Raw genomic sequence first — 25,211 nt, forward strand, 5'->3', positions numbered from 1 at the left:
TATTTGGATTTTGCCTGATAACGCTTGTGCAGACGAACATAGCTGCCTCTTCTACAACGACAGGTAGTAAAATGTTTCTTGAAATTTTCCATATCATGTTCTACTTTATTTTTGCTTGTAGGTGGAAACAGAATAATTCTACTATCAGTCATTGTTCTTTACATTGAGCCCTATTGGTTTATTTATTCTAATGAATAACATTCCTTCTAAGGGACATCCTGACAGTACAGAAAGGTAGTTTTCAAGCTTATTAAAGAAATGATGTAATGCTTACCACGACAGAAAAAAGCAAAGCACAATTCAGATTTTGGGTCACTCCTTAATAATGTCATCTTGCTCCAAGAGTATGAATCAATAAGAACGTAAGATATTACATATTATAAATTTTATATGTGTGGTTGTTCCATGTTGTAAGCCACCTAGAGTGGTCGAAATGACTAGATAGGTGGGGTATAAATAGAATAGAATAGAATAGAATAAATAAATGAAAGTATATTGTAGTCTTTTATTGCCACCTTCTGGACGAAGGGAGACGCAGTATAGAAATGGTGAGAAAAGTTGCCCTGTTCAATTCCAGCAATTAGAATTTTTTGCCAGACAAGTAAACAGAGGGTTTCAAAGGTCCAAACATCCCTGTTCTTTGACAGACACCTGGATGATGATGGCGGCGGCTGGTTCCCCAGAGGAGCGCCCCTGCGACAACCTGAGAGCTTGGCCTTCTAAGTCAAAAGGGAAGAGGTGTTCCCCCGGTTCTGGTTGCCCCAAAGTCAGTCACAGTTCCTGGCCAGAGATCCACACTGCCTTCCCTGATGCCGGCCGGAAGAAACAACAAAGGCTTCTCGGGCTGAGAAAAGCCAAGAAAGAGCCAAGAGGGGAAACTCCGGTAGCTTCGAGCAGCCAATCAGAATAGGACAGGCTCCGAGGACTCAGCCCGGATGTATAACCTTCGGAGACAGAGCCCAACCCTTGGCCTGATCCCCAATGAGAGGCCCTCCCCTTTCCCCCACCAAGTCACAAGCAGAAGAATCAGAATTATACAGATCCACTTCTGCTGCTGCTGCTAAAAGGAAGGGAGGGAGGGAGGGAGGGAGGCGAGGCAGGGAAGGAAGGGAGGGAGAGAGAGAGAAAAAAAGAGAAGCCTGCCAATGAAAGTAGAAAATCTATTTCCAGCTTCTCAGGGTGTAGATATTCCCCATTGGTAGAAATATGTGACTCCAATTTAAACAAAAATAGCAGCATTTACTAGCAAGTAAAACATAATGGACTGTTTCAAATGACAAGTTGTATATCTTAGTTAAGAATTCAGCAACTTCATTTCTCAGTTCCTTAATAACCGTTGGGTGGATGCCATCTGGGCCCGGTGACTTACAGATCTTTATCGATTTGGTTTTTAAAAATCCTATATTTTAATCTGATTCAATTCATTAGTCAGCAAGGGTTGATTGGGCAGTGGAATCTGCCCAAAGAACTCATTTAAATTCTCAGCAATCTCCAAGTCCCCCTTTACTTCCCCATTCCCTCCCTCCTCATCCGGAGGGCTAATCACTTCTTTATTCCCCTATATATTGTATTTTTACAAAGCAAAGAAATAAAGAAAAATAATAGAAAAGGAAAAACCAGAGATCTGTTCAGGAAAATAGGAGATACAAAAGGGGCATTTTGTGCAAAGATGGACATGAAAAAGGACAGAAATGTACAAACCATGAGAAGAGGCAGGATATAAACCGCAGGTGTTAAAAGGAAGACTTGGTTAAAGAAACTGAAGGGAAAGATTGGAGTAAAATGTGGAATAACAGAATTATGAAACACACATCCATAAGGGTTAAAGAAAATTGCTACAAAGTAAGAAGGAGATGCCATTTAATTCCGGTGGAATTTAACATATTAAATAATAATGCATCATCTCTGTGCTGAAGGTGTAAAAAAGAAAAAGGGACATATTTCCATATGTGGTGGTTCTGTCAAAAAAGGAGGAAGGAACGGATGCTGGTTTTAAAAGAGATTAGGGGAAATAACTTGATTGAATCCATGATTGCCTTATTGAATGTGCTTAATAATAAACAAGGGAAGAAAGAAGAAAAGGAATTAGCTATTAAATGGTGCCTATGTCAAAGCTCATATTTGCAAGGAACTGGAAAAGCGATTACCAAATTAACCTTAAGGAACAGTATAGAAAAATGTGGAACGTGACCATTGATGACAATGGACCAGTGAAATAAAAATTAGGTGAGGGATATTGAAAACTATTAAATTTAAAGCAATATGAATTATTTTTCAAGACTATGTCTTTTGGAAAGGGAAGAGGGGTAGCCCAGGAGAATGATCAAAGTGCTTTTGGAGAGAAAAGGTGGCAAGAGGTGGAAAAAGGTGGACATGAGTGACATGGGTTAATTTCAGCTGATGGGATGGTGTGTATTGTAATTCGTATCCTCTCTTTATTTTCTCTTTGGGGTTTTCTTTTCCACAATGAAGAGGTTCATCGGATCCTATAATCTCTGTCTTCGTGTATCATTCATCCCTTGATCTGACATTGGGATTCAAAACGGAAGCATTTTCCCTCAATGTCCTCTCATTAGGACCAAAGACCATCATCCTCAAACTTTATTTCAATGATGTTTCTGCAACATCATTGGAGAAATGATGGGCAAAGATCTTGGCAAATTTAAAAAAAAACTGTGGGAACCTTGGGAGAGTAATCCTCAATTCATATTTATGTACGTATGCATTTATCTTTGCCAAGAAAACCACATGAACAGAAACAAAAGATGCCGACTCTTCCCTCCCTCCTGTCAGGTGGCGCCCGTTCCCCACCCTCCTGACATTGCACTGACAGAGCCCGCCTGACACAGCTTGGCAATGCCTAACCCCGCCCCTGTGTCCTGTTGCCTCCTTCAGGAAGGGGTCCCCGGGAAGGCTGGCAGATTCAGGAGAAAGGGAGGGCTGCAGAGGGTGGCTAAGAGTACCCACGCCGGCCTTGTTGGAGCCCACCGAGAGGCGAGCAGCCGGAGCACCTTGCCATGCTCAGCCTCCCGGCTCTGGGCCACCGCCGCACTGCAAAGACAGACCTCCCGGCCCCCGCACTCCCTCCCCTCCCCACACTGCTTTGCGCGTGCAGTTACATGCGTGAGGGGGTGAAGGAGCGCTCACGGTGGCGCTGGCATACGTGTGTATACACAAAGCACCTGTGGGGAGGGGACTGCATGCGGGAAGGGGGGAGGTCTGTTTTCACGGCCCAGTCTGGCTCAGGCCAGGGATCGGCACCGGACCATGGACCAAGACTTGATGACCATTGATCTAAACCAAATCCCTTATAAATACACAGTGGAAGTGAAGAACAGATTTAAGGAACTCAATTTGGTGGACAGAGTGCCTGAAGAACTTTGGATAGAGGCTCGTAACATTGTACAGGAGGCAGCAACAAAAACCATCCCAAAGAAAAGGAAATGCAAGAAAGCAAAGGGGCTGACCGACGAGGCCTCGGAAATAGCAGAGAGGAGAAGGGAAACAAAATGCAAGGGAAAGTTACAGAAAATTGAATGCAGACTTCCAAAGAATAGCAAGGAGAGACAAGAGGGCCTTCTTAAATGAACAATGCAAAGAGATAGAGGAAAATAATAGAAAAGGAAAAAACCAGTGATCTATTTAGGAAAATTGGAGTTATTAAAGGAACATTTTGTGCAAAGAGGGGCATGATAAAGGACAAAAATGGGAGGGACTTGGCAGAAGCAAAAGATATCAAGAAGAGGTGACAAGAATACACAGAGGAATCATACCAGAAAGATCTGGATGTCCCGGACAACCCAGATCGTGTGGTTCCTGACCTTGAGCCAGACATCCTGGAGAGTGAAGTGGGCATTAGAAAGCCTGGCTAACAATAAGGCCAGTGGAGGTGATGGCATTCCAGTCAAGTTATTTACAATCTTAAAAGATGATGCTGTTAAGTTGCTACACTCAATATGCCAGTTAGTTTGGAAAACTCAGCAGTGGGCATATGATTGGAAAAGATCAGTCTACATCCCAATCCCAAAGAAGGGCAGTGCCAAAGAATGCTCCAACTACCCTACAACTGCATTCATTTCACACACTTGCAAGATTATGCTCAAAATCCTACAAGGTAGGCTTCAGCAGTATGTGGACCGAGAACCCCCAGAAGTACAAGCTGGATTTCAAAGTGGCAGAGTAATTAGAGACCAAATTGCCAACATGCACTGGATTATGGAGAAAGCCAGAGAATTCTAGAAAAACATCTACTTCTGCTTCATTAAATACGCAAAACCATTGACTGTGTAGACAACAGCAAACTATGGCAAGTCCTTAAAGAAAGGGGAGCGCCTGACCACCTTTTCTATCTCCGGAGAAACCTATACGTGGGAAAGGAAGCAACAGTTAGAACAGAATATGGAAACACTGATTGGTTCAAAATTGGGAAAGGAGTACGACACGGCTGTATATCGTCTCCTCGCTTATTAAACTTATATGCAGAATACATCATGCGGAAGGCTGGACTGGAGGAATCCCAAGCCGGAATTAAGATTGCCGTAAGAAATATCAACAACCTCATATATGCAGATACCACTCTGATGGCAGAAAGTGAGGAGGAATAAAAGAACCTCTTAATTAGGGTGAAATGGGAGAGCGCCAAAAACAGTCTGAATGTTTTCAACATCAAAAAAACTAGGATCATGGCCACTTGTCCCATGACCTCCTGGCAAATAGAAGGGGATGTCATGGAGGCAGTGACAAATTGTTCTTTCTTGGGCTCCATGATCACTGCAGATGGTGACAGCAGCCACAAAATTAAAAGACACCTGCTTCTTGGGAAGAAAGCGATGATAAACCTAGACAGTATCTTAAAAAGCAGAGACATCACCTTGCCAACAAAAATCCACATAGTCAAACTATGGTTTTTCCAGTAGTGTTTTATGGAAGTGAGAGCTGGTCCATTAAGAATGCTGACCGCTGAAGAATTAATGCTTTTGAATTGTGGTGCTGGAGGAGGCTCTTGAGAGTCCCGTGGACTGCAAGGAGAACAAGCCTATCCATTCTAAAGGAAATCAACCCTGAGAGCTCACTAGGACAGATCCTATAGCTCCCCAGTGTGGGTCCCTTGATGTAACCTAAGGGCATCACTGCGACTAAAGCTCTTTCCACATTCCATGCATTTATGTGGTTTCTCCCCAGTGTGGGTCCTTTGATGTACCCTAAGCATACCACTCTGACTAAAGCTCTTCCCACATTCCATGCATTTATGTGGTTTCTCCCCAGTGTGGGTCCTTTGATGTGACCTAAGATGACCACTGCGACTAAAGCTCTTTCCACATTCCATGCATTTATGTGGTTTCTCCCCAGTGTGGGTCCTTTGATGTAATCTAAGGGCATCACTGCGACTAAAACTCTTTCCACATTCTATGCATTTATGTGGTTTCTCCCCAGTGTGGGTCCTTTGATGTGACCTAAGATGACCACTGCGACTAAAGCTCTTTCCACATTTCATGCATTTATGTGGTTTCTCCCCAGTGTGGGTCCTTTGATGTAATCTAAGGGAACCACTGAGACTAAAACTCTTTCCACATTCTATGCATTTATGTGGTTTCTCCCCAGTGTGGGTCCTTTGATGTGACCTAAGATGACCACTGCGACTAAAGCTCATTCCACATTTCATGCATTTATGTGGTTTCTCCCCAGTGTGGGTCCTTTGATGTATCCTAAGCTTACCACTCTCACAAAAGCTCTTTCCACATTCCATGCATTTATGTGGTTTCTCCCCAGTGTGGGTCCTTTGATGTAATCTAAGGGCATCACTGCGACTAAAACTCTTTCCACATTCTATGCATTTATGTGGTTTCTCCCCAGTGTGGGTCCTTTGATGTGACCTAAGATTACCACTGCGACTAAAGCTCTTTCCACATTTCATGCATTTATGTGGTTTCTCCCCAGTGTGGGTCCTTTGATGTAATCTAAGGGAACGACTGAGACTAAAACTCTTTCCACATTCTATGCATTTATGTGGTTTCTCCCCAGTGTGGATCCTTTGATGTATCCTAAGGGGACTACTGTGACTAAAGCTCTTTCCACATTCCATGCATTTATGTGGTTTCTCCCCAGTGTGGGTCCTTTGATGTATCCTAAGCTGACCACTCTCACAAAAGCTCTTTCCACATTCCATGCATTTATGTGGTTTCTCCCCAGTGTGGGTCCTTTGATGTAATCTAAGGGCATCACTGCGACTAAAACTCTTTCCACATTCTATGCATTTATGTGGTTTCTCCCCAGTGTGGGTCCTTTGATGTGACCTAAGATGACAACTGCGACTGAAGCTCTTTCCACATTTCATGCATTTATGTGGTTTCTCCCCAGTGTGGGTTCTTTGATGTAATCTAAGGGAACCACTGAGACTAAAACTCTTTCCACATTCTATGCATTTATGTGGTTTCTCCCCAGTGTGGGTCCTTTGATGTGACCTAAGATGACCACTGCGACTAAAGCTCATTCCACATTTCATGCATTTATGTGGTTTCTCCCCAGTGTGGGTCCTTTGATGTATCCTAAGCTTACCACTCTCACAAAAGCTCTTTCCACATTCCATGCATTTATGTGGTTTCTCCCCAGTGTGGGTCCTTTGATGTAATCTAAGGGCATCACTGCGACTAAAACTCTTTCCACATTCTATGCATTTATGTGGTTTCTCCCCAGTGTGGGTCCTTTGATGTAACCTAAGGTTACCAATGTGAGTAAAGCTCTTTCCACATTCCATGCATTTATGTGGTTTCTCCCCAGTGTGGGTCCTTTGATGTGTCCTAAGATCACCAGTGTGACGTTGATGTGACCTAAGTTGACCATTTTCACTGAAGCTTTTTTGACATGCCATGCATTTATATGTTTTCTTCCCTGTGTGAGTTCTTCGATGTGAACACAGATTTCTTCTCCCAGTGAAACTCTTTTCACATTCAGTGTTTTTGTATGATTTCTCCCCAGGGTGAGTTCTTTAAACTGAACTAGCGGCACTGGTCTGAAGCTATTTCCACAGCCCTTTCTCCTCTAGTTCATGGGTTTTTCCAAGCTTTTCTTCCCGGCTTCACACTTGACTCTTTTCAGGGCCAGAAGAAGCGGCTCTGTATAATTCTGGCCATCGTATTTGTTACCTGATAGAGAAAAAAGAAGATGTCTTGAGAATGTCACACAGAGCAGAATGTAACTGGAGGTCAAACCAAAGAGTTTGCTCTCTCTTTGACCCCTTTGAAAGGCATATGTCTCCTGAAGGCTTTACAGGCAACATTTGAAAAATAAGCTGTATTGTGCAAATAGCATGGACTCCCCTTGCCTGAACTGATACTTCCAAAAGGACAGGGATGGGAAAATATAGTTGATTAATATTAACCACTATCCAAAATAATTTTAGGCATCGGCCATCAAGTCAATTCTGACTGACGGCAACCCTTTTTTTCAGGGGTTTCTAGGTAGAGAATACTCAAAATTCATTCCCCATTCCCTGCTTCTGGGAACGTGCAGTTTCCCAAAGGCCACACAGGCTGACTTTACTCATCGGAGATGCAGTGGGGAATCTCTGGTTCTGCAACTGGATATTTAAGCCACAGAACTATCCAGCCAGCTTAAAAATACAAGGAGAGACTTTGATTAGAATTGAGGTTTTGATTAGAATTTGATGGAAAATTTCCATGGTTTACTTGCAAATTTCCTCCACTGTACAGTACAGTGGTGCCTCGCACAACGATTGCTTCATACAACGATGAATTCACACAGCGATGGGTTTTTTTGAGGAATTTCCCCCATCGTTTAACGATGTTCTCTATGGGGGAATTTCACTTAACAATGTCCCTTTTTGCTCATTTAAAAGTGTCTTAAAATGTTTGAAACCTGTTTTAAATGCTTGGATTCCATAGTGCACCTTGTGAAACATGTGCAAAGTTAATTTGGTTTTGTTCTGAGTCTTCATTAATTTTTGGTAATTTTTTTATTTTCCCCATTTAAATCAATTGAATGGACAGTTCAATGCATTCCAATGAGAGAAAATTCAAAAAATCACCAAAAATTAAAGACGACTCAGAACAACACCAAATTAAGTTTGCATAGGGTTCAGGAGGTGGGCTAACGATTGCAAGCATTTAAAACCTGTTCCAAACATTGTAAGGCACTTTTAAATTAGCAAAAATGGACTTCACAAAGCCATTGAAATGTATTGAGTCGGCTTCAATACATTCCAATGGAGGAAACATTGTTTCACTCAACGATGTTTCCTATGGGTTTTTTCACTTAAAGACGACAATCCGTTCCAATTGGAACGGATTAACCGGTTTTCAATGCATTTCTATGGGAAATGGTGTTTCACAGAACGATGTTTCACACAACGTTGATTTTTTTGGAACCAATTAACATCGTTGTGTGAGGCACCACTGTACTTAATTTAAAGGCATTGCAAGTCCACAATGTATTGAAAATGATGATCCCTTGAAAGGAGAAAGGGAAGGAAGATTTGAAGAACCTGGATTAATAAAAAGCCACTGTTGGCTCACATTTAGCTTGCGATCTACATCAATTCTAACATTCCTCTCACTCGTACTTTTGCTGAGCGATGTATCCCCCATCTTTTAACTGTGCAATTGGTTTCTTTTTCCAAGGTGCAGGACTTTGCACTTGGCCGTGACCAGGTAAGATCTTGCGAAAAAGAGGGGGGAAATGGTTTAAATCTTGATAAATAAAGATAAATGTTAATGGCTGAAGAGGAAGATAATTTAAACCCTACAAAGGATGAAAGAAGATATAATATTACAATATATAATATATACTGTAATATGATATATGATATATATCAGTGGTTCTTAACCTTTTTGGAAGAAACACCCCCTTGAGCCACTGAGGAAGTTATCATAAACCCCCCTCCCCGCGGTGATGATATCTTTTATTTATTTATTTATTTATTTATTTATTTATTTATTTATTTATTTATTTATTTATTTATTTATTTATTTATTTATTTATTTAAGACACTTAAATGTAATGACCCCTGAAAACAAAATTCAATTCCAAAAAAATGAAATGCCCCCCAAAAGTAACATTTAATGATTTAGTTGCAAGTGAATTTTAAGATGCAAAAAGAAATATAAAAAGGGCATAAAAACAAGCCGCAATGGAGGAACTAAAAAATTCAAGATGTAAACTCTGAAACTAAATTAAGATTGGAGGAATATACTGTATATATTCATGCACATTGTAAAAAGACTGCAGCCATCTTCACAGGTTTGGCTTGCTCCAGCGCCCCCCTACCGCCCCCTTCTACTCCAGCACCCCCACACCGCCCCTTTTCGTTCTACTGACCCCTTGAAGAATGAAATCACCCCCTGGGGGGCATTATCGCCCACGTTAAGAACCACTGATATATATGAAAGAAAGTATAATATTACAACCTCTTCATGGATTGCTGCCTTGTTGTGGCGAAGGGACTTGAGTAATTCAGAGAAGCTATGGGCTATGCCGTGCAGGGACACCCAAGACGGACAGGACATAGTGGAGAGTTCTGACTAAACGCAGTCCACCTGGAGTAGGAAATGGCAATGCCACTCCAGTATCTTTGCCAAGAACACCCCATGAACAGAATCAAAAGGCTAAAATATATGATGTTAGAAGATGGGCCCCTCAGGTCGGAAGGCGTCCAACATGCTACTGAGGAAGAGCGGAGGACAAGTACAAGTAGCTCCAGAGCTAATGAAGTGGTTGGGCCAAAGCCGAAAGGACGCTCAGCTGTGGACGGGCCTGGAAGGGAAAGGAAAGTCCGATGCTGCAAAGAAAAATACTGCATAAGAACCTGGAATGTAAGATCTATGAACCCTGGGAAGCTGAATGTGGTCAAACGGGAGATGGCAAGAATAAACATTGACACCCTGGGCATCAGTGAACTAAAATGGACAAGAATGGGTGAATTCAATTCAGATGATTATCATATCTACTATTGTGGGCAAGAATGCCGTAGAAGAAATGGAGTAGCCCTTGTAACAGCCTCCTCATGCGTCACAAAGGGGCTATTATGTCACACTCACTCACTCTTAATTCACGCTGCCACCAACCATTCCCTCAAATAATACTTCAGGCTAATGTATGATTTTAAAATAAAAGAACAAAAGGAATAGTAAATCACTTGAATAAAAATAATAATAAGGCAATCACTGTAATAAAGTAACACACACACACTCTCTCACAGACCCTCACTAGATAGCACAGTTCTTACTTCACAATATCTTCAAGCCCTAACCTTCCTAGCATAACCCTATCTGGTCCCTATCTCGTCCCTATCTAAAGCACTCACACCATTCACTCCCCTTATATACACCAGCTCCACCCCTTAAGTCCCACCTTTCATCACACTATTGGCAGATGACATACAGCTTCAGCAGTGACGGACAGGTGATGTCAACATTACTGTAACAGCCCTCATAGTCAACAAGAGTGGGAAAAGCTGTAAGGGGATATAATGTCAAAAATGATAGAATGATTTCAATATGAATCCAAGGCAGACCTTTCAACATCACAATAATCCAGGTTTATGCACTAAACACTAATGCTGAAGAGACTGAAATTGACCAGTTCTATGAACACTTCTATGGTCTGAAGCTCAACATCAAAAATACTAAGATCATGGCCACTGGTCCCATCACCTCCTGGCAAATAGAAGGGGGAGATATGGAGGTAGTTACAGATTTTACTTTCTTGGGCTCCATGATCACTGCAGATGGTGACAGCAGCCTCGAAATTAAAAGACGCCTTCTCTTCTTAGCCGCCCCGAGTAGACGTTGTCTAGAGGGGCAGGGTAAAAAATTTAATAAATAAATAAATAAATAAATAAATAAATAAATAAATAAATAAATAAATAAATAAATAAATAAATAAATAAAATAAAGTGATGACAAATCTCAACAGCATCTTAAAAAGCAGACACATCACCTTGCCAACAAAAGTCAGAATAGTCAAAGCTATGGTTTTTCCTGTAGTGATGTATGGAAGTGAGAGCTGGATCATAAAGAAAGCTGACCGCCAAAGAACTGATGCTTTTGAATTGTAGTGCTGGAGGAGACTCTTGAGAGTCCCCTGGACTGCAAAGAGAACAAACCGATCCATTCTAAAGGAAATCAAGCCTGAGTGCTCACTGGAAGGACAGGTGGAGCTCCAATATTTTGGCCATCTCATGAGAAGAGAGGACTCCCTGGAAAAGACCCTGATGTTAGGAAAGTATGAGGGCAAGAGGAGAAGGGGATGACCGAGGATGAGATGGCTGGACAGTGTCTGCGAAGCAACCAACATTAATTTGACACAACTCTGGGAGGCAGTAGAAGATAGGACGGCCTGGCGTGCTCTGGTCCATGGGGTCACGAAGAGTCGGACATGACTAAACGACTAAACAACAATGAAGATTTACAACACCTTCTAGAACTGACACCAAAGAAAGATGTTCTTCTCATTCTAGGGGACTGGAATGGTAAAGTAGGGAGTCAAGAGATAAAAGGAACAACAGGAAAGTCTGGCCTTGGAGTTCAAAACGAAGCAGGGCAACGGCTAATAGAGTTTTGCCAAGAGAACAAGCTGGTCATCATAAACACCCTTTCCTAACAACAGAAGAGGCAACTCTACACATGGAAATCACCAGATGGGCAATACCGTAATCAGATTGATTACATTCTCTGCAGCAAAAATGGAGAAGCTCTATACTGTCAGCAAAAACAAGACCTGGAGCCGATTGTGGCTCTGATCATCAGCCTCTCATAGTAAAATTCAAGCTTAAACTGAAGAGAGCAGGAAAAATGACTGGGCTAGTCAGGTATAATCTAAACCAAATCCCTTATGAATGCACAGTGGAAATGAAGAACAGATTTAAGGAAAGATTTAAGACTTTAAACCATTTCCCCCCTCTTTTTCGCAAGATCATACCTGGTCACGGTCAAGTGCAAAGTCCTCCTACAGGAAAGAATCCACACAACCTGCAAAAAACTGGACTCCACAGACAAAGAACTACTAGGCCTACACATCACTATCAGCCAAAAGAGAAGTCAAGATTGGGACAAGATTGATACCCTCTCTTACAAAAAGATGGAAAAAGAAATGATGAACCACACAGCCAGACAAAAACAGAAATTCAACAAATGCCAAACAAGCCAACAGATACTTACACTAGACTCCACGCGTATCATCATCAATCTATCGGGACGCCAACTCTCCCCACAATAAACCTCAGTGGAGGAGGAAATTTTGCAGTAACACCAAGCAAAATTCCTGTGGAAGACATAATTGCTAACGTGGAATCAGCATTATACAGTATAATCTTCCGGAAGAAAAAGCAGAGGAAATAAGTGACTAGGATCCTACGGAAAGCAAAAAAACCCAGAAGCAACATAACAAGAAAGGAGAGAAATGCCATCAAGTCCCTGAACTCAGACCCGGACATCATCATCCTGCCAGCAGACAAAGGCAACGCCACAGTAATCATGGAAACAGAAGAATACAAGGACAAAATCAGAGAACTTCTAAACCCCATCACCTACAGAAAACTGAAACGGGACCCAACCAACAAAATCACAAAACAAACAAACATGCTGATCAGGGGTTCCTCCCTGCCCCCCAAAGTCCTTCAACGAATCTGCAAGACAGAAGCTCTCCCACCAAGACTATATGGATTCCCCCAAATCCACAAGGACCCAATCCCACTCAGGCCCATTGTAAGTGCCATTGGCTCCCCAACATATGAATTAGCCAAACACCTAGCAACCCTCCTACAGACCCACATTGGACAAACCTCATCCTACATCAAAGACTCAGGAGATTTCATAAGCAAGTTCAGCACCCTAAAACTCAACCCCAGGGACAGACTCATCAGCTTTGACATAATATCCCTGTTCACTAAGGTGAACACCCAGACACTCATCCAGCAGATATTTCCAGAAGACATCAAGGCCCTCTTCCAACACTGCCTAACGACCAGCTATTTCCAGTGGGATAATGAATTCTACGAACAGACAGATGGAGTGGACATGGGCAGCCCTCTCAGCCTGGTTATAGCAAACTTCTACATGGAGCATTTTGAAAAACTTGCCCTGGCTTTGGCACCCCTCGCACCCACAGTCTGGCTCCGATATGTGGATGACACCTTTGCAATTTGGAGTCATGGTGAAGAAAAACTGGAAGAATTTCTCAACCATCTAAACAGCATCCACCCAAATATACAATTCACCATGGAAAAAGAAATAGAGGGACAACTCCCATTCCTAGATGTCATGGTCCTACGCAAAACTGAGCTCCGACTGGGACACAAGGTCTACAGAAAACCCATCCACACAGACCGGTACCTACACAAAAACTCCAACCACCACCCACAGCAAAAAAGGGGCATAATTAAAACACTGGTAGACCATGCAAATTGGAACAGTGAAGCTCCGTTTCTCAGCACTGAACTCAACCATTTGAATTGGGCCCTACAGGCAAATGGCTACTCCAAAAATGAAATCACAAGAGCCATCAAACCAAGAAAACAACACTGAACTGAAGAAGAAAAACAGCCACCCACAAATAAAGTATTTCTGCCATACATCAAAGGGGTCACGTACCATATGGGGAAACTTTTGAAAAAACACAACCTACAAACAGTATTCAAGCCCACCACAAAAATACAACAAATGTTATGGTCAGCAAAGGACAGAAGGGACCCCCTCACCACTGCAGGGGTATACCAGATAGCTTGCAGTTATGGCCAGGTATATATTGGAACCAAAATGAAGCATCCACACCAGAATGAAAGAACATGAGAGACACTGCAGACTAAAACAACCAGAAAAATCTGCAGTAGCTGAACATGCCCTAAAACACACTGGACATGAAATTCTATTTCAAAATACTGAAATACTGGACAACACCAGCAATCATTACATCAGACTGCACAGGGAAGCCATTGAAATCCACAAGCACCAGCAGAACTTCAACAAAAAAGGAAAGTTTGAAACTCAACAAAACTTGGCTCCCAGCTCTCAAAAATACAGCGCGCAAAAGGTCAAGGAACTCCACCCAGCCACAAGGACAGGGGATTACTACACACAAAGGACCAGCTAATGACACCCATCAACCACAGTGACAGATAATCTCCTCTCCTTATCACAACAATACTCCCACAACAAGACACACTAATCACCCATCTACAGAAAAAGACAAAAGCCCATCTCACAGCCATAAATACTGCACTCCCAAGCCAACTACGCCAGAGCACAGAGTGCTGTCCTCTGAAGTTGCCAGCCACAGAGACTGGTGAAACATTAGCAAGAACAACCTTCAGAATATGGCCAAAGAGCCCAAAAAACCCACAACAACCATCAGATTTAAGGAACTCAATTTGGTGGACAGAGTGCCTGAAGAACGTTGGATAGAGGCTCCTAACACTGTAGAGGAGGCAACAACAAAGACTATCCCAAAGAAAAGGAAATGCAAGAAAGCAAAGTGGCTGTCCAACGAGGCCTTAGAAACAGCAGAGAAGGGAAAGAAAATGCAAGGGAGATAGGGAAAGTTACAGAAAATTGAATGCAGACTCCTAAAGAATAGCAAGGAGAGACAAGAGGGCCTTCTTAAACAAACAGTGCAAAGAAATAGAGGAAAAATAATAGAAAAGGAAAAACCAGAGATCTGTTTAGGAAGATTGGACATATGAAAGGAACATTTTGTGCAAAGATGAACATGCTAAAGAACAAAAATGGGAGGGACCTAACAGAAGTAGAAGATATCAAGAAGAGGTGACAAGAATACACAGAGGAATTATACCAGAAAGATTTGGATATCCTGCACAACCCAGATAGTGTGGTTCCTGGCCTTGAGCCAGACATCTTGGAGAGTGAAGTCAAGTGGGCCTTAGAAAGCATGGCTAACAACAAGGCAGTGGAGGTGATGGCATTCCAGTTGAACTATTTAAAATCTTAAAAGACAACGCTGTTAAGGTGCTACATTCAATATGCCAACAAGTTTAGAAAACTCAACAGTGGCCAGAGGACTGGAAAAGATCAGTCAACATCCAAATCCCAAAGAAGGTCAGTGCCAAAGAATGCTCCAACTACCATACAATTGCATTCATTTCACACGCTAGCAAGGTTATGCTCAAAATCCTACAAGGTAGGCTTCAACAGTATGTGGACCGAGAACTGCCAGAAGTGCAAGCTGGATTTCGAAGGGGCAGAGGAACTACAGACAAAATGCACTGGATTATGGAGAAAGCCAGAGAGTTCCAGAAAAACATCTACAGTGGTGCCTCGCATAACGTTTTTAATTGGTTCAAAAAAAAACACCTTATGCGAAAAAAACTTTATGCAAAACACCATTTCCCATAGGAATGCATTGGAAACCGGTTAATCCGTTCCAATAGGCACGGATTGGCGTCCTTAAGCGAAAAAACCCATAGGAAACATTGTTAAACGATACAATGTTTCCCCCATTGGAATGTATTGAAGCCAACTCAATACATGTCAATAGCTTTGCGAAGTCAATTTTTGCAAATTTAAGTGTGTCATAAAAGGGTCAAAAATGGTTTTAAATGCTTGGATTAGCTTCTGCACCCTCTAAAACGGATGCAAAAGTTAATTTGGCTTTGATCTGACTTTTCGTTAATTTATGGTGAATTTTTCCCCCCAACTTTTGACAGCTGTCAAAATCTGACAGCTCCATTGTTTCCTATGGGGGAGAAAAAAATTCACAAAAAATTAACGAAAAGTCAGATCAACACCAAATTAAGTATGCACACATTTTAGAAGGTGCACTAACGATTCCAAGCATTTAAAACCGTTTTTCAACATGTTAAGACACTTTTGTAATTGAAAAAATGAACATCGTTAAGTGAAGCAGGGGACCTAAAACCAAAAACGTTAAGCGAAGCATGGTCCCAAAATCGCTATGTGAAAATCGCCCATAGGGAAAAACGTTATACGAAGCACAATCTGACTCTGAAAAAATAAACGTTAAGCGAAAAAAACGTTAAACGAAGCAAACGTTATGCGAGGCACCACTGTACTTCTATTTCATTGACTATGCAAAAACCACACGCTAGCAAGGTTATGCTCAAAATCCTACAAGGTAGGCTTCAACAGTATGTGGACCGAGAACTCCCAGAAGTGCAAGCTGGATTTCTAAGGAGCAGAGGAACTACAGACAAAATGCACTGGATTATGGAGAAAGCCAGAGAGTTCCAGAAAAACATCTACTTCTGCTTCATTGGCTACGCAAAAACCACAGCAAACTATGGCAAGTCCTTAAGAAAAGGGGAGTGCCTGACCACCTCATGTATCTCCTGAGAAACCTATACGTGGGACATGGAGCAACAGTTAGAACTGGATATGGAACAACTGACTGGTTCAAAATTGGGAAAGGAGTACGACAAGGCTGTATATTGTCCCCCTGCTTATTTAACTTACATGCAGAATACATCATGCGAAAGGCTGGCCTGGAGGAATCCCAAGCCAGAAACAAGATTGCCATAAGAAATATCAACAACCTCCAAAATGCAGATGATACCAATCTGATGGCAGAACGTGAGGAGGAAGAACCTCTTAATGACGGTGTAAGAGGAAAGTGCAAAAAACGGTCTGAAGCTCATCAGGCTATGGCACGCTCTCCCTCGGGAGATCAGGAAAGGGACCTTCCCTGTCTATCCTTCTGAAAAAAGCTAAAGACACATTTCCTCTGGCAGGCTTTTAACAATTATGAATCCTTGCACCCCATTTTAGCAGATAATATTAATTTTTTCCTGTTTTAATATTTTAATTGTATTTTAAATCATATATTGTTTAATTTGTATTCTAATATTTAACTTATTGAATGTGGTTAATAATAACCAAGGGAAGAAAGAAGAAAAGGAATTAGCTATTAAATGGTGCCTATAGCAAGGCTCATATTTGCAAGGAACTGGAAAAGCGATTACCAAATTCACCTTGAGGAATGGTATAAAAATGTGGAATGTGGCCATTGATGACAACGGACCAGTGAAATAAAAATTAGGAGAGGGATATTGAAAACTAGTAAATTTAAAGCAATATGGAATATGTATTCGCGAAAGCTTTCACGGATGGGATCTAATGGTTGTGTTTCTTTCGGGCTCTTTGGCCATGTTCTGAATGTTGTTCTTCCTAACATTTCGCCAGTCTCTGTAGCCGGCATCTTCAGAGGACAGCAGTCTGTGCTCTGGTGTAGTTTGCTGGGGAGTGGAGCAAACTCCCAAGCAAACTACACCAGAGCACAGAGTGCTGTCCTCTGAAGACGCTGGGCATGGAGACTGGCGAAACGCTATGAAGATGTTTCGCCAGTCTTTCGCCAGCCAAAGAGCCCGAAAAACCCACAACAACCCATATGGAATATTTTTCAAGACTACGTATTTTGGAAAGGGAAGAGGAGTAGCCCGGGAGAATGATCCATGTGCTCTTGAAGAGAAACAGGGTGCTACGAAATGCAAAAATAACCATCATCGTAACCCTAACCCAAACCCCATCCCTAGGGGAAAGGTGGCAAGAGCTGGAGAAACGTGGACGTGAGTAACGTGGGTTAATTTCAGCTGATCAGATGGTGTGTATTGTAATTTGTATCCTCTCTTTATTTTCTCTTTATGATTTTCTTTTCCTATACTCTCTGTCTCCGTGTATCTTTCATCCCTTGTTCTGACATTGGGATTCAAAATGGAAACATTTTCCCTCAATGTCCTCTGACCAAAGACCATCATCCTCAAACATTATTTCAATGATGTTTTTGCAAGAGATTCAATAGGTTTCGGGGAACCTTTCTTTTTTCCTCCCACATTCCTTTTTTGTTATTTGATTTGTTTATATTACCGTAAGTTAATTTTTCTTTGTCATTTTCCTTTCTCTCTTTTTTTGGTCATGGAATGGAAGGCCTGTCTTCCCAGCGAGGGGCCTCAAAACATCTCTGTGATCACAGGTAGGGGCAGATATGGCATTGACACCGTCCCTGCTCGTGTTAGAACAACGATGGACAGATGCTTAAAAGCTGTTCATTGTTCTGAGACGGTGACCAACCCCCAGTATCAAGGTAGCCACACCACTCACCCCTCCACTCTACGCTTGGTGTTGTTGAATGCCAGGTCTGTATCCAATAAGGCCCAGGTAATTCAAGGTCTTATCCTGGAGGAGAATGCAGACCTGGCATGCATAACCGAAACATGGATTGGCAGAGTGGGGGTCCCCCTAGCACTCATCTGTCCACCCGGTTATGCTGTCCAACACCAGGGTAGACTGGAGGGTCGGTGGGGGGAGTAGCCATTGTCTATAAATCCAGCTTGGAGGTTGCTAGGCGCTCTTCGGTGGTAAAGCCGGGTCTTGAGGCTCTCCACGTGTCGATTCAGGCCAGGGACAGTATTGGGATCTTGCTGGGCTACTGTGCTCCCCGCAACCCAGCCATTTCCCTACCGGAGCTGGTGGACTTTGTCTCCATGGCACTGTTGGGTTCCCCGAAGCTATTGGTTTTGGGAGATTTCAACGTGCATGCGGGGGCAGAATCCTCTGGGCCAGCTCTTGAGTTCTTGGAGACCATGGCCTTCTTGAACATGTCCCAACATGTCAACGGCCCCACCCACGCGGGTGGCCACACACTGGATCTGGTTTTTTCCACCAATGGGAGCGGGAGTGGTCCGATGGTGACTGACCTAGAGTCGGTACCCTTGTCATGGTCGGACCACCACCTAATAAAATGCACCCTCAAAATGGCTCTCCCCCTCGCAGGAAGCAGGGACCTATTGCCATGGTCCACCCTCGAAGGCTACTGGATCCGGTTGGATTCCAGGATACCATGAGAGGTGTTACGGCTGACCTGGCAGATGCTCCTGTCGAGGCTCTGGTTGACGACTGGTTCAGTGCCGTGGCTAGGGCTGTAGACATGATCGCTCCTAAATGCCCTCTCCATCACAGAGACCGCCCGGCGCCCTGGTTTAATCAGGATCTCCGGGCATTGAAGCGGGTCAGGAGACGGCTAGAGCGCAAATGGAGAAAGGAGCAGACGGATTATAACTGGATAGCTGTTAAGGTCGCTACTAACCTTTACCTGGCTAATGTAAAGGCTGCCAGTTGAGCATACTTCGCTAGCCGGATAAGCGAAGCGTCCAATCAGCAGGCGGAGTTATTCCGTATAGTACGAGACCTATCCGGAATTGGTCTGAGTTATGGGCTTCCCCCTAGTTTCTCACCGGACCAATTTGCAGCAATTTTAAAATCGAAAGTGGGGGCCATCCGCCGGGACCTTTCTCCTTTTTCGAGTACAGTGAGTCGAGCAGAGATGTCCAGCGCTCCGTCTTGCCTGGTGATTTTTGACTCCTTTCAGCCTGTTACGCCTGACTGTGGCCAAGGCGCTTGACCGCTGTCGTGCCACCACCTCCTCCTTGGAGCCTTGCCCGGCCTGGCTAATCAAAGCAGCCAGGCCTTCAACAATGGAATGGGCCACTGTAATAATTAATGGGTCTTTCCTTGAGGGCAGGTTTCCCTCTGCCCTCAAGGACACACTCATTAGGCCCATTAGGAAGAAACCTAGTTTGGCGGTGGACGAAATAGGTCGAGAGGGTGGTGGCTGACCAGCTTCAGGCGCTCTTGGATGAAACAGAAGCCCTGGATCCATTTCTGTCGGGCTTCAGGCCGCACCATGGTACAGAAATGGCATTGGTCGCCCTGTGTGATGACCTACTGAGGGAGGCCGACGGGGGCAAAGTGTAACTGCTGGTCCTCCTCGACATCTCAGCGGCCTTTGATACCATTGACCACGGTATCCTCCTGGGGAGGCTCTCTGAGTTGGGAATAGGTGGCCTGGCATTGGCCTGGCTCCGTTCCTTCTTGGAGGACCGTCCCCAGAGAGTGCAGCTTGGGGAGAGTGTCTCGGCCCCGTGGAGTCTCAATTGTGGGGTTCCACAGGGGTCGATTATCTCCCCAATGCTGTTCAACATCTACATGAGGCTGCTGGGTGGGGTCATCAGGGGGTGTGGAGCCTTGTGTCATCAGTATGCTGACGACACTCAGCTCTACATTTCCTTTTCACCAACTGCAGGAGATGCCGTTCTGTCCCTTCAGCGCTGCCTGGAGACCGTACTGCAATGGATGCAGGAGAACAGGCTAAGGCTGAACCCGGACAAGACGGAGGTACTGAGGGTGGGCGCCCCCACAGCTGGGGATTTGGGAAGCTCCCTCTCTTTTGAGGGGGTGACTCTGCCCGCCAGGGATGGGGTCCGCAGCTTCGGGATCCATCTGGACCTGGCGGTTGCTACAGAATTCCAGGTGGCATCGGTGGTCCGTACTGCCTTTTTTCATCTCAGGCGGATAGCCCAGCTGCGGTCCTACCTTGATGTTGGGGCGCTCACTACCTTGGTTCATGTGCTCGTACTCTCAAGATTAGACTACTGTAATGCGCTCTACGTGGGGCTACCTTTGAGGCTGCTGCGGAAACTACAGGTGGTGCAGAACGTGGCGGCCAGATTACTTAGTGGAGTGAAAAAATTCCAACATATCTCACCCACTCTGGCCGCACTGCATTGGCAAAGTGATGATGCTCACCTACAAAGCCCTAAACGGTTTAGGGCCTCAATACCTGGCGGAATGCCTACTCCCAACAAGATCTACCCATGTCACTTATGTGAGCCAGGAGGTGAGGCTGAGGAGCCTAACGCCAAGGGAGGCCCGGGAGGAAAAGACAAGAAATCGGGCCATCTCAGCGGTGGCTCCTCGCCTCTGGAACAACTTACCTCCTGAGATTCGCCTGGCCCCCTCGCTGGGTATCTTTAAGAATCAATTAAAAACATGGCTGTTTCGGAAGGCCTTCCCATCAGATAATCCCTGACGCCCCCTGGTACCCTTTTCCCTCTCTTATCGCTCCTCCTACCTTGTGCAATGTTTTACTATTTAATAATTGTTTTATATATCAATTTTATTGTATTATTTGTGTTGTTAGCCGCCTAGAGTGGTCCTGACCCGACCAGATAGGCGGGATATAAATAAAATAAATAAATGAAATAAAATAATAAACGATGGACAAAGATCTTGGCAAAAAAATTTTTTAAAAAAACTGTGGGAACCTTGGGAGAGTAATCCTCAACCCACATTTATTTACGTATGCATGTATGTTTGTATTTGTGTACATATGTGTGTGTGTGTGTGTGTGTGCTCCTTCTACCACTTGCTTAAAGCAAGTGGCACCTTCTCTAAAATTCATTCCTGGGGCCTGATAAATGCACAAACGCCCACACCCGCACCCTGCAATCTCCCCACCTCTTGCTTCTTTCGAGAGGCTGTGCAAAGCTTCCCTCTTCCCTGTCATAACCTTCCAGCAGGAGCCTTTCTTGAGGAAGAGACTGCACGCCTCCCTCCTCTTTGGGTCTCCAGCTTTCCCTTCCTTTCAAGGGCAGCTTGGCCAGGGAAACCCTGCCTTGGTCGTCTCAGGAAGAAGCCGAAGAGATACAGGAAGAAGGTTAGCGGCTGTTCTCTTAGGACAACATCAATCCTGCAAAAACGGATGCTCCCCAAATCAATCAATAAGTCAACTGGAACTGACCAAAAAGACTCCATGGACTGAAAAAAGGTCTACTCTTGCAGAGAAGCCAGAAGAAGAAGAAGGCGGTTCTCTTCCATCTTTCCCTCTCCAACAATCCTGACATGCAGGAGTCACTTCACCCTCTTCGATCACAAAAGAGGAAAGGAGAAATCCCCCTGTTTATATGTAGGAAATTTCTTCAAATCTGATTTTGATAACTGGCTCTCCTCATTTTCCCTATTATTATTATTGTTCTGGTTCAGTAATTCCATTCTTCTCCCTGCTTATTTAACTTATATGCAGAATACATCATGCGGAAGGCTGGACTGGAGGAATCCCAAGCTGGAATTAAGATTGCTGGAAGAAATATCAACAACCTCCGATATGCAGATGATACCACTCTGATGGCAGAAAGCGAGGAGGAACTAAAGAACCTTGTAATGAGGGTGAAAGAGGAGAGTGCAAAAAATGGTCTTAAACTCAACATCAAAAAAACTAAGATTATGGCCACTGGTCCCATCTCATCCTGGCAAATAGAAGGGGAAGATATGGAGGCAGTGACAGATTTTACTTTCTTCGGCTCCATGATCACTGCAGACGGAGACAGCAGCCACGAAATTAAAAGACGCCTGCTTCTTGGGAGGAAAGCGACGACAAACCTTGACAGCATCTTAAAAAGCAGAGATATCAACTTGCCAACAAAAGTACGAATAGTCAAAGCTATGGTTTTTCCTGTAGTGATGTATGGAAGTGAGAGCTGGACCATAAAGAAAGCTGACCACCGAAGAATTGATGCCTTTGAATTGTGGTGCTGGAGGAGACTCTTGAGACTCCCCTGGACTGCAAGGAGAACAAACCTATCAGTTCTAAAGGAAATCAACCCTGAATGCTCACTTGAAGGACAGATCCTGAAGCTGAGGCTCCAGTACTTTGGCCATCTCATGAGAAGAAAAGAGTCCTTGGAAAAAACCTTGATGTTAGGAAGGTGTGATGGCAAGAGGAGAAGGGGACGACCGAGGATGAGATGGCTGGACAGTGTCTGCGAAGCAACCAACATGAACCTGACACAACTCCGGGAGGCAGTAGAAGACAGGAGGGCCTGGCGTGCTCTGGTCCATGGGGTCACGAAGAGTCGGACACGACTAAACGACTAAACACACACACATGGGCTTAAAAACTTACCTTTCAGCGAAAATCCTCCATTGCGCGGCCATTTTTGGTGCCTCTAAAGCGAGGCAAAACAGCAGGTGGCCATTTTGTTTTTCCGGCAGCCATTTTGAAACTGCCGATCAGCTGGCCGAAAATGGGGGCTTTGCGATGATCGCTTCCCCATGATATCGCAAAGCGAATTTTCCCCATAGGGACCATCGCTAAGCGATCGCTTTGGCGATGGCAAAAAGTCCATCGCTAAGTGATTGCGTTGCTCAACCGAACGATTGCTAAGCGAGGCACCACTGTACGAACAATTTCTGTCATCACATGAAGATATGCAGAAAGATCTAATGATTAAGGGAGTAGTAAGTAGAGAATATAACAATTTTGGAACAAGAGGAAAAAGAATTGGGAACAGAAGTGTCACATACAGCACTGATAGTACCTGTCTGTCATGGGTTTGGAGGGAAAGTTCCATCCTATGGGGAGTGGAAGGCGGGACATCAGGGGGGAGGAGCTGTACTGTATATATATGTGGAGCTTGTGTGGAGAGTGAGGAGTTGGAGTCTGTGTGTCAGACTGAGTACAACTGTGTGTCAGTTAGTACATACCTGATAGGTTCAGGTTTCTATTTAGGTAGCCAGAACTGATAGGTTCAGGGTCTGTGCGTTACCTTAAAGGGTTCTGGGGGAACCAATCTGTTATATGTGTATGTTTGGGGTTATGCCACGTTACATTATCCTATTTACCTGATTCTTTTATGTACCCTGTTTGTTATTTCAATAAACCTTGTTCTTTTATTTAGTAAAATCCATTCCTGGTCTGTGTGACTTCTTACAGGGAATGGTTGGTGGCAGCATAAGTACATGGTGGCATACTCCAGTAGGTCTGGGGTTGTCACATTGATTGGTGTCCAGCGTGTGGGATACAACTGGTCCAGTTGTCCAGTGGTCCAGCAAAGCCTTGGCAAGTGTGCCCAGAGCAAGGGGGGTCTAGTCAGGGACAATCTGAGGGCGCGTAGGTAATCTTCTAGGCTTACCTCACGGGGAGGTACGCTAGTGGAAGAACGTGCACACTCAGATTGGGGGGACTAGATTAGGGAGCTCTGAGGCAACCTGTTTTGGCGGGAAAGGGCTGAGGCAAAACTGTGTGTAGTAACAGTGATCTAGCCTGTCTGCTGAGAGGCCTAGCAGAGGGGGTGGATTCTGCCTGGCAACAGTTGCAAGTTGGTGCTGAAGGAACAGCAGCAGTCTATAGAAGGCTGTTTCTGAGGGGAAAAAAAAGTCATTTCATTCTGAGGCTTGACTTTTGAAAGCAGCCTGTTCTGGGGGGATTATGCCCTTGACTCGAAGCCAGATGGCAGAAATGGGGGAAGTGAGAGAGCCACAGGGAGACCAAGGTTCTGAGGAGGAATTTGGCTCAGTGCAGGAAGAGAGCACAGGAGAACTGACCTCAGAACTCAGGAAAATGCTCCTAGCCCAACAGCATGAACTGAGGGTGAGGGAAATGGAAAAAGAAGAAAGATTAGAGAGAGAAAGAATGGAGGAAAGGGAAAGAGAGAAACAAAGACAATTTCAAATGGAATTAGAGAGAGAGAGAATGGAAAAAGAAGAAAGATTGGAGAGAGAGAGAATGGCGTTTGAGTTAAGAAAATTGGAACTGATGAATCAGAACAATAATAACAATAGAGATTCTGAGGTGGGGCCATTGTCTAAAACTGACTTGAAGAAATTCCCTGTGTACCACAAGGGAGATTGCCCTGAGGTGTTCTTTTCCCTCGTGGAAAGAGCGTTTGTAGACTTCTCAGTAAGGGAAACTGAGAAGATGACCATTATGCGATCTTTGATCAGTGGCAGCCTGGCAGAAGTCTATGCAGAGATGCCAGTGGAACTGCTGAAAGACTTCGCTGAGTTTAAAAAACTGGTGTTTGCCCGACATGGGATAAATGCGGAACAGCTGAGGCAAAGATTCAGGTCACTCACAAAAAGACCAGAGCAGACTTTTACCCAAGTGGGGGCCCAACTGGTGAGGTTGCTAGAGAAATGGCTGTCTCAGGAGGGGACAGAGACCTTCCAGCAGCTCAAAGACCTGATAGCGCTGGAACAATTTTATTCAGTCCTGCATGGGGAACTAAAGTTCCATGTGAGGGAGAGGAAACCTAAATCGGTGGCAGAAGCAGCAGAGATCGCAGATTTTATTTACCAAATAAGGAAGCCCTTAGGTGCTGAGGGGAAATCTGTGGGTAAGCCCAAAGAAACCTACAGCAGGTACTCTCGGGGACCAGGGAAAAACCAGCAAGGGGGAGGGGCCCATGTTGAAGGGAAGCCCTCAGACATGAAACCACCAAGACCTCAGGTTTTGGAGGGAAAACCAAAACCAGATGAGAAAGACTCCAAGTACAGCAGAAAATGTTATTTCTGTCAAGGAAAGGGCCATCTAATCTCAGAGTGTGAGAAATTAAAGCAGCTAAAAGGAAATTTGCCTCATGATTTGAGTGGAACCAAGCCAAAAGCTGTGTTCTG

At 44.1% G+C, this 25,211-nt stretch overlaps 1 protein-coding gene across 7 annotated transcripts in view; it reads right to left on the reverse strand.

Moving 5' to 3' along the window:
• Positions 1-485: 485 nt before the first annotated feature.
• LOC110070714 (uncharacterized) overlaps positions 486-25,211 on the reverse strand; it is a 37,053-nt gene continuing 12,327 nt past the window's right edge. For 4 of the 7 annotated variants that reach the window (XM_078387099.1, XM_078387098.1, XM_078387100.1 and 1 more), the window contains 2 exons: positions 12,174-12,276; positions 486-7,142 (listed from right to left, as the gene is read on the reverse strand). In XM_078387099.1, coding sequence (XP_078243225.1) covers positions 5,084-6,868 — 1,785 coding nt within the window. In that variant the 5' untranslated portion in view covers positions 6,869-7,142; positions 12,174-12,276 and the 3' untranslated portion in view covers positions 486-5,083. The remainder of the gene's footprint in view (positions 7,143-12,173; positions 12,277-25,211) is intronic. The other 3 variants (XM_078387101.1, XM_078387104.1, XM_078387103.1) reach the window with 1 other exon arrangement.

The sequence above is a fragment of the Pogona vitticeps genome, chromosome 2 (assembly GCF_051106095.1).
Source record: "Pogona vitticeps strain Pit_001003342236 chromosome 2, PviZW2.1, whole genome shotgun sequence".
Classification (NCBI taxonomy): domain Eukaryota; kingdom Metazoa; phylum Chordata; class Lepidosauria; order Squamata; family Agamidae; genus Pogona; species Pogona vitticeps.